The sequence below is a fragment of the Caenorhabditis briggsae genome, assembly GCF_000004555.2.
Source record: "Caenorhabditis briggsae complete genome, chrX, whole genome shotgun sequence".
NCBI classification, from domain to species: Eukaryota; Metazoa; Nematoda; class Chromadorea; order Rhabditida; family Rhabditidae; genus Caenorhabditis; species Caenorhabditis briggsae.
The window spans coordinates 14,049,158-14,058,444 of NC_013491.2; the positions used below are offsets into that span (position 1 = coordinate 14,049,158).

A 9,287-nucleotide genomic window follows, 5' to 3' on the forward strand; every position below is an offset into this window, starting at 1 on the left:
AGTTTTTGAAGTGTGGGGGAACCCATGGAGGTTTTTTTTTTCAAAAATTTTCAAGAAAAAAACATTTTTTTGAAAATGTTCAAAAACTATTTTAGAAGATAGAAAAAAATTCAAAACTTAGTTTCGCACTCAAGAAAAACTTGAAAAACGAGTTTTAACCTCGAAAAATGTATGTTTATGGTGACAGAATATGAATAAGAACAGAAGGAGCTACGTGGAAGATGATCAATAGGCGAAGGGGTCCAAATACGTGTGTAAAGGAATGACCTTGAATGATGAGCATACTCCCTCCTCTGTCCCAAAGGGGAATTAGTACAATGCATTGGAGGTTTATACGCGCACCCAGGTTTTGGATCATACCTTGAGAACCAAATGAGATGGATAAGTCATTTTACGTGGCAGATTAGCAAACAGGCACAGTAGGCGTAGAGACTGCAATGGTTATGACTTTGCCTGTCTAACACACTGTCTCCTTTGTCTCACAATGATTAATCCTCAATTGAAAAGGGTCTCCGACCTAAAATATTTATTTAATTAAAATTTTCGAAAAGTGATGTTTTTCCTAAAGTTTTTTTTTATGTATTTATGAGATGAAATCTTGAAAACTATCTGAATCCTCTGAAAAAGTCTGGAAACATGCGTTTTTTCACTATTCTCCAATCGAGGCAATTAAAAATTGTGGACCCAGAAAACTGACGAAACGCAACTGAATCATTTTTATTATTTTATTAAACGCTATGGTGAATAATAAAAACATCAGACAATATACGAACAAAAAAAGAATGTAGAAGTCTGAACATTAACATTTTGAGTAAACGACAAGAATTAAAGCATACTTGCAACGGGCCGTGCCGGGTCTTGCTTTTTTAGAATTTCCAAGGCCCGGCCCATTTCGGCCCGGGTTTTCAGAAAAAAATTTTCGGGGTAAATAGAAAAAAATGAACAATTTTTCTGTCAAAAACATTTTTCCAAGATAAGAGTACCATTAAAAAATAATTTTTCCCAAAAAAAACTGGAAAAAATTTCTGAAATTTCAATTTTTTTCGAATTTGGAAAATTCAGGCCCGCCGGGCCGGACCCTGATTGAATTAATGGAAATTACCAGAAAATCGAAGAAAGAAATTTTTTTGCTGAAATGACTTCAAATACTGGTAAACCTCTATTAGAGAAATTACAGATAATGGTCAATTGACATTTTGATGGAGTAAAAACGTTTTTCTAGTTGATCACTTTCTGATAGCTATTATAGGAGCTCAGATAAATCAGCTCACATTTCACTGCGAGGAAGTAATTCTATTAGAGTGTTTGAATTTTTTCACTATTTTGATAGTAATATACTTTCATTCCTCTTGCTATTTCAAGCAGAACGTAAGACTCAACATAGTACATTCTGTTAACAAAACTACTAGCGACTAGAATAATTCATTTCTAAACACCGGGACTTTACTTGTGCAGACAATGTTAGGTGTTGGAGTATGTTCCTCCTTAATATATTCAGCGCACATCATTTGTTTGTTCATGATCAAAAATATTTTTGAAAAAGAATGAGACACACAAAAACAAGTAGCGGATATATTGAGTTTTTGAAAAAGCATTCGTCATCATATTTTTTCCCTGCAAACACAAAAATAAGTTGTTATTTTTTCAAGAAGAATTTTATTTGTTTCCATTATACATTATTATGTGCAGATAAATACATCAGTGTTTTATATATAATATTTGATACAGTTATACAACTCAAGATTTTTTTCGACAAAACCGATTGTCTTTTTTTTTCTGTTTTTTTAGCAGATAAATGTTTGAGGGTCTTTGGCTAAATGACTGGTGGATGAAATACAACAACAAAAAATAATAATTGGGATCAATGATATCCTAATGGGATGTGAAAAGCAAAAAGTGATGGACAGAGAGACTGGAAACATGGGAAACATATCAAAAGAGCTTTGATTTTTCAAGATTTTTGGGCAAAGAAAAATGAATGCATTGGGAATTCACGATGAAATTTGGGACCGATTGAGGGGAGAGAAAAAATTGTGTTTTTTGGGATGGAATTATTTTCAGGGTGAGATTTGGAATGGGACGGCGGCAATGACTGGGAGTTAGAGACCTAGCTGCGTGGTGGGGGAATAATATTGTTCCTAGCATGGACTATTTGGACAGGAGAGACTTAGTTTTAGAAGGTTGGGGTTTTAAGATGCAAAATAGGAAGGGGGTACCAAAGAAAAAGCTTAAGTTTTTAATCAGTAAAGATTACAATTTTTGGGGTTGGAGCACGGCTTTCAAAGAAATATGACTTGGAGGATGATTGTGGAGTAAGCCTTTAGCTAGAATAGTTAATTAGACAAAGCAAACAAGGCAAGGCAACTACAAATAAGGATCAGAGACTGTGAATATTGATCGACGAGGAGATCAGACGCTGGAGAATTTCAAAGGCACCTGGTGATGGTCTTTACATGAGTAGGATTTGGCGGACCAAGTCGATGGTTTGCTGGTTTGAGAAGTCAAACTGAAATTTCTGAAAAAATGTGATGATTTCCAACATTTGCTCTCTAATGACTTACAGAGCAGCGTCCAAGAATTTGGAAATCATGGACGTTAAGAGATCTGAGATTCTCCTCCAGCTTGTCGTATGAAACTGGAAGCTCTGGGTCCTGAAAAACACACATTTTCAATTCTGACACACATATCGATATTTTTTTACCTGCATGTCAAAGAATCCGAGTTCACTTGGGAAATCCAAACTTCCAGCCGAGCTAGTGCTAGCGACACTCGATACCGGCGTGTTGGCTACATTAGCATTGACAGTTTGTCCCTGTGGCGTGTTGAATGTTCCAACCTCTCCCATTTGTTGTGGGTGTGGTTGTCCCATTTGCGTGGCCATGTTGTTTGGTTGGTGGTACTGTGGTGCATGTTGAGCTTGTCCCATTTGTCCGCTATATTGGTATTGTCCCATATGGTTTCCCATCATTTCTTGTTGCATGGTGCGTTGCATTGGTGCTTGTTGAGCAGCAGAAGTAGTGACAGCAGCAGCCGGAATACGATCTGAAGAATGAATGAAATGAGTTATGAGGCGTATAGGTGTCAACAAGTGGGAGGGTCAGATAGAGAGGCGGGACCTAAGAGGAGTGGAAAGGATTCGTCAGACTAGCCAATGTTTTTCGCATTCAAGAGTGATTTTATTATTTTTCTACTTCATAGAAACTCCGCCCACATTTGGTTCTCCGAGAAACTCAAAATGTATTACGGGGAACAATAATAATTGATATTGATAATGTATCCAATAATAATATGTCTAGAAGCTATCATACCAAAAACATTGGATGTTTTCTTCTAGCGGATGAAGACCAGATTATCGAAACCCGACTACGGTATCCTTATTCTACAAAGAACACCTTGTTATTGTGGTGGTTCCATGGTTTCCTGCTCAAAAACAAGACGACGATGGTTCCAAGAAGACAAGGATTTGTGCTTTTTTCAGATTCTGCTCATGTCTTGGGACAAAAACACAGTAGCTTCAAAATTAATAATGAACGGGAGAGAAGGAAAAACAGAAATCGCACAAGAGAAGTGTCGTTTGATGTTTGAATAAAAATACTGTCAAAATAAGCTCTTCAAAGTTCTGTTTTTATTTTAGTACGACATTCCAAAGCCCCGCCCTGTTCTAAACTTTGGAGCTTAAAGTATAAAGACAGAAACAAGCTGTTATTGTCTGCATTTTTTGTTTTTCAACGCCGTCGACGATTCTCAGTGTGTGTTCTGTTTTTAGAAAAACGAACAAGTGAGAGATAGATTGAGAAAAAGGAACGGCCCGACAAATAGCCTGTTTGCCGGAAAAAGCCCATTTCTTGTTGACCACACATGACGCGCGGCTTGTTCAGGAAAACGGGGGAGCGAGCGAAGCAAGAAGCCGTGCCATGTTCTTATTTTTTGTAGACACAAAGTGTTCGTTCGCAAGTATAGTGTATATGATACACATGTTTTTTAGGCGTCAAGTAACACAGCATCGATGTTTTTCGCACCACAAATCCACACTTGTTATAGTGAGCAGAGAAAAAAAAGAGTTCCGACTACGCCCGAGTTCCAACTACAAAAATATTTTCTCCAATGGCGTCCGCCCTAGTCGGTGCCGCCGGTGCTGTTCGTTCCGTAGAAAGTAAGTGAGGTCATCAACATGTTGTTGTTTTTCATTACAACCCATAATTGCTCTCTTTTCTCTCTTTTCAGCTCGTCCATCTCTTGTCGCCCCAAAAATTGTTTTCCTTGTTAACACCGGCCTTCTTATGGAGAAAAAATTTAAGGAAGTCCTCACATCATCTAATCTAAAAGTCTCGAAACATTTCACAAACAGAAATCCGGAAATCCTTGGCCTGCCGTCCTCCCACTTGTTTTTTATTTACAAGTTTGTTGGAATAAGTAGTTCCTGCTCCAGAAATGCACGTAGAGATCAAAGTACTCAAGGAAACACTCGACAAGGAAGCTAACCAAGGAAATCTAATTCTCAATGAAGCTTTAATTTTTTGCCTCTGGCTCTTATTTCAGTTCGTAAAATCAGAAATCATGTGCTAAGATTACAAGAAAAGGCTTTGGACTTTTAGAAAACGGAAGTGTTCAAATTCTTATTCTATTTCTAACAAAAATATTTACTCCACAGAGCTATTTCTAACAAAAAAAACTAGACGGATGACCAGCGACTGAATATTTTCCAAGAACACACTTTTCACGCTGCTCAATTGAGTTGTTTGTGTTTGCAAACATCACTATTTATCATTTCCATTTTTTTCCGTGAGTTCTACAAACTTCAAGTCCGCACGTCATTTTGCGGAAGGATCTTAAACATAATTTTGGTTTCCTCCCGTTTGAAAAACATAAATAGAGCTAGAAGTCAGTTACTAAATATCATGCCGTCAGGATTTAGAGTCAAACTCACGTTGTTGTTGCTGCTCTATTGGTGGCTGATCCTTTGCCTTCTGTTGCTTCGCTTGGATGGAGTTGCGAAGCTCCAAACGGACCATTTCCGACGACCTGGAATAGACAAAAATAGCAATTGCAAAACAGGGGAATGTTAGGGCATAAAAAGGAATGTTTTGACAGAGCGAGCTAATTATATTTAAACATACTTTTGATTGGTATATTGACTCGTAGTTTGCGAGGAACTTCCTGGTGCACCGTGCATCATGGAATGGTGTTGTGGTTGTTGCCCAGATGCCATCTGATGCCCACCGCCCATTTGATGTCCTCCTAACATACTGTTGTTCTGTAAACAGAGGCATCTTTAACTATGCACTCTTGCTCTTTTAATACCTGCTGATAACCGTAGCTCGGTGGTGGTTGGAAGTGATAGTTTTGCTGTGGTGGTGGCGGCACCTGTTCATCTAACTGAGCCTTGTTAACCGTTCTCTTCCTTCTGGAATTGTTTTTTGGAGCCGGTTTTGCTGGTGGGGGCACCGGAGCTTGAATTGGCATTGGAGCCATTTGTTGCATATGTTGATAGTTTTGCATCTGGAAAAGAAGGGATTGGTCATGTTATTGTTATCGCTTTCAAGAAAGTGCATAAAAACACTGTGAGTAATCTCACGAGTCTAGACTAGAAGTGTTGTTCTCTCAGGCAGCGTGATCAGTGAACAGAAGATGAATGATGTGAAAACGAAATGAAAGAAAATGAGAGGGGGAACATGTAATAGACCACCTATTTATAAGCCGTATGTAGTTTTAAATATATAGATGCGGGCGGCATGCGCGCAAGTTTCTTCCAGAAAAAGAGGGAAGCTTAGTAGTCAAAGGGCTTCTTGCAAACGCAACTAAATCCCGGACCTGGACAAGAGGGGAAAGCGAGGAGGCGGTAAAAACGTACACCTTCCGTTTTCACTTTCAGGAAATTTCTAATGGGGCGTGATGTTGTTAGCCATCTATACACTTTTCAGGTCACTCGAAATGTGTTTTGTAATCGACTCGATTTTTTTTTTGGTTTTCCCGGGGATAGAATAATGAGAAAATTTATGGATCAATTTGAATAGGAAACGTTATTATTCAAAAATGCTTCTAATGGCAATGAAGCTCTACCGATCTGTCTAGAAGATTAGTGTAAAAAAGCTCAACGAGACAGTGCCGGCCATAAAGAGCTGAAAAACGTGTTTTTCTGTTGATTTTTTCCACTTTCAGAAGTGTGGAGCTCGGCTTTCAAGTGTCGGATCACTTTAAACATTTTGGAGGTTATAGAACAGACCTAGATTGAAATCGTTGCAGTTACAGAATTTCAAAAATTCCTAGTTTTTCAGTTATTTTCATTTTTCTGAAGGACACCTGCTTTTCTTTACGTCTTCAGTACAAAAATAGGAAAAAATAGGTGTCTTTCAGAAATCAGCAAATAACTGAGATACTAGGATATTTCAAAATATTTTGTAACTGCAAAGTCTTCAATCTAGGTCTGTTTCAAAACCTTCAAAAGTTGCAAAGTGATGAAACACTTGACAGCTGAATGTGAGCTCTATACTCTTGAAAAGGGGCAAAATCAATTAAAAACAAGTTTTTTCATACATTAATGGCAATTCTCTTGGATTACTGTACCTGACGCTGTTGTTCCTGCTGCTGCCGTTGGAACTGCTCCATCCGTTGCTTTTCCTGCTGAGAATAGGCAGGTTGGTTCATCATACGTTGCATTTGTTGTTGATTATTTCCAGGATTACTGGTACTGAAAAAAAAAACAATATGAGTTAGCAGAAGTAATAACAATGTGTGCTTAAAAAAACAGAATGAGAAACAAACTACACTGCACAGAGAAAAAACAGGTATGAGCTCTCTCAGAAGCTAGCAAATCATACATCACTGGAACATGGTTAGAATAAGGATACCGTGATTGTCAAAAACAAGTTCTCCCTCCTGTTTTTTTTTTCGCCAAGTCATGAAAAACAGGCAACACAACTACTAAAAAAGAGAGAAGACCACCCACTTATCTGGAAAGAACACTAGAAGATGTCGTGGAGGAGAGAAAAACTTTGTGTACATGTGTGTGCACATCTCTCTAGTATATCTTTGGTCAGGAGGGGGACCTCTTGCGAAAACAAATAGTCCATCTTTTTCTCCTGGAACGGCGTTCCTAGTGAAAAAGAAGAGAAATAAGGAGAGAAAAAACTGAAAAATAAGCAGGAAAATACTTGTTTTTGAAGACATGTATTTTTTGAAAAATCCTCTCGATGGTATGGGGAATTAAAAAGTTAGTGAGAAGTGAGTAAATATGTTGTCATTTGTTTCAATGACCAGTTTCCTGGGACTGGAATTCCTGCTTTTTCAGAAACTTTTTCACTCTATTTTTTTGCTACTACCACCGTGATGATTCGTTTTTCAGAAAAAAACATTCCCTATTTTCCATTCCAGTTTTAGACAATCTCAAAAACAAGGCGGTGATGGCAATGAAGCTCTTGCACCACAGCGAAAAAAATATTTATCTTCTAGGCTTCTCTTTTTTTTATGATCAACTTTGTGTTGTTGTTTTTGTCGCCGTGAGTTTACTGATTAACTAACCATGCCAATGATCACAAGGAAACTAGACAGAGAAAAAAGTGTTTGTGACAAAAAAATGCGCCTCTGTGCACTTTCATATTCAATCGTTGACGGCACGCAGAATATTCAAAGTCACGTGGGGTCACTTGTTATTTTTCAAATGTTTGCTCTGTGGGAAATCGAGAGATGTCTGAACCTCGTGGACCAGGAGAAAAATGGCCATTTGATATTCTAGAAAGATCTCACACTTTTCAACAAGATTAATGTTTGGGAATTTTTTTCGATATCCAATTTTGAAGGGAGATTAAAAAAAACAGACTTGCAGACCCGCCAAGGCTCAATCAGGGCCCTGGCATGTCCTGCCATAGTTCCTTGTCAATATGTTCGGGCCAACTTGATCAGATGTGACAGAACTCGACAAGTACTACTAAATGATATCCTTTTTCAAACTGTATCATGTCCATGAACAAAGCTAATGGCGATTAGGGCCCAAGAAACAGGCAGGGACCGGATTTTCAGCTTTTTGATTTCTAAATTTGTTCATAGGCAGAATGCATTGTTCCAAACATTATCATTGTGTAGTACTCATGAAATCTTGGCGACCGGATTGGGTCCATTTTCAAACCTGTTAAAAATTCCAGAATCCCGAAAAAATTATACAGATGGTTCTGATTTCTAGACAAGTTTAGCCAGGCTAGTTCGCAAATCTCCAATATCCAAAGATCTGCTGGACCACGATGAAATGTGTGATCACAATTTCAGCTGATTTTGTTTAAATCTTTTTGTACTTTCACAGTTCAAACAGATCAATTAAAGTTGGTCTTCTGAAAACCCTGAAACTCACGATTGCTGTATTTGCTGTTGCTGCTGATGTTGTCCCATCTGATGTCCCATTTGGTGTTGTTGCATTCCCATGGAATGGTCTCCCATCATTCCTCCCATGGATCCCATGGAGTTGTTCATTCCAGAGTTCATTCCAGAATTCATACCAGAATTCATTCCAGAGTTCATCACATGGCTCATTCCAGAACTCATTCCTTGATTCATCCTGTTGTTTATTCCTTGATTCATATTCATCTGGTTGTTCATTCCATGCATTTGATTGTTTCCTAAATGTTGTTGTTGATGTTGTCCTGGTCTCATTTGCTCCATTCCCGATCCCATTCGCTGGTTAGACATCATTTGCTGTCCCATTCCAGACATCTGTGTGTTGTTCATTGATCGGTTATCCATTCCCATTTGTCCAGCATGTTGTTGTTGTTGTTGCTGCACTTGTTGGTGTTGTTGTCCCATTTGATGACCCATCATGTTTCCCATATTTGGCTGCTGCATCCCTCCACCGTCCATTGCTCCCATTCCATTGCCCTGGCCCATTTGTCCCATCGGTGTCGCATATCCTTGATAGTTGTATGCCGGTGGTGGAGCCTGTTGTCCGTACTGCTGCGACGGTGGCTGCTGTCGAGCTTGTTTAGGTGGAGGCTGCGACGATGGCGTAGATGAGTACATCCTTACAGCCTGTAAATTGAATTTTCATTATTATAATCAGAAAAATTGAACAAAATCTTAGACAAGAAACTCGCGAGGAATTCTAAGAATCAGTTATCGGTCACAAAGTCTGCAGGGAAAAATAGAGGAGTGTTTTCGTGTCCAGTACATCAGATATTTGATCAGTTCGTACAAGAACACAAAGAAACAGTTTGCCTTTGTTTTGATATCAAAAAAGTTCATTTTCAGAAGGTTTATTTTCAGATCATTAGCAAGTGATCAAGGTGGAAAAAAGTAATCGAATA

At 38.5% G+C, this 9,287-nt stretch overlaps 1 protein-coding gene across 1 annotated transcript; it reads right to left on the bottom strand.

Moving 5' to 3' along the window:
• Positions 1-2,449: 2,449 nt before the first annotated feature.
• Positions 2,450-9,003, bottom strand: Cbr-pqn-18 (the record flags this gene model as incomplete). The annotated part of the gene is made up of 8 exons (XM_002645153.2): positions 2,450-2,515; positions 2,562-2,651; positions 2,702-3,042; positions 4,928-5,022; positions 5,118-5,254; positions 5,302-5,499; positions 6,565-6,688; positions 8,342-9,003. The coding sequence occupies 8 exons, from the start codon at positions 9,001-9,003 to the stop codon at positions 2,450-2,452; spliced, it is 1,713 nt and encodes a 570-aa protein (XP_002645199.2).
• Positions 9,004-9,287: the final 284 nt, after the last annotated feature.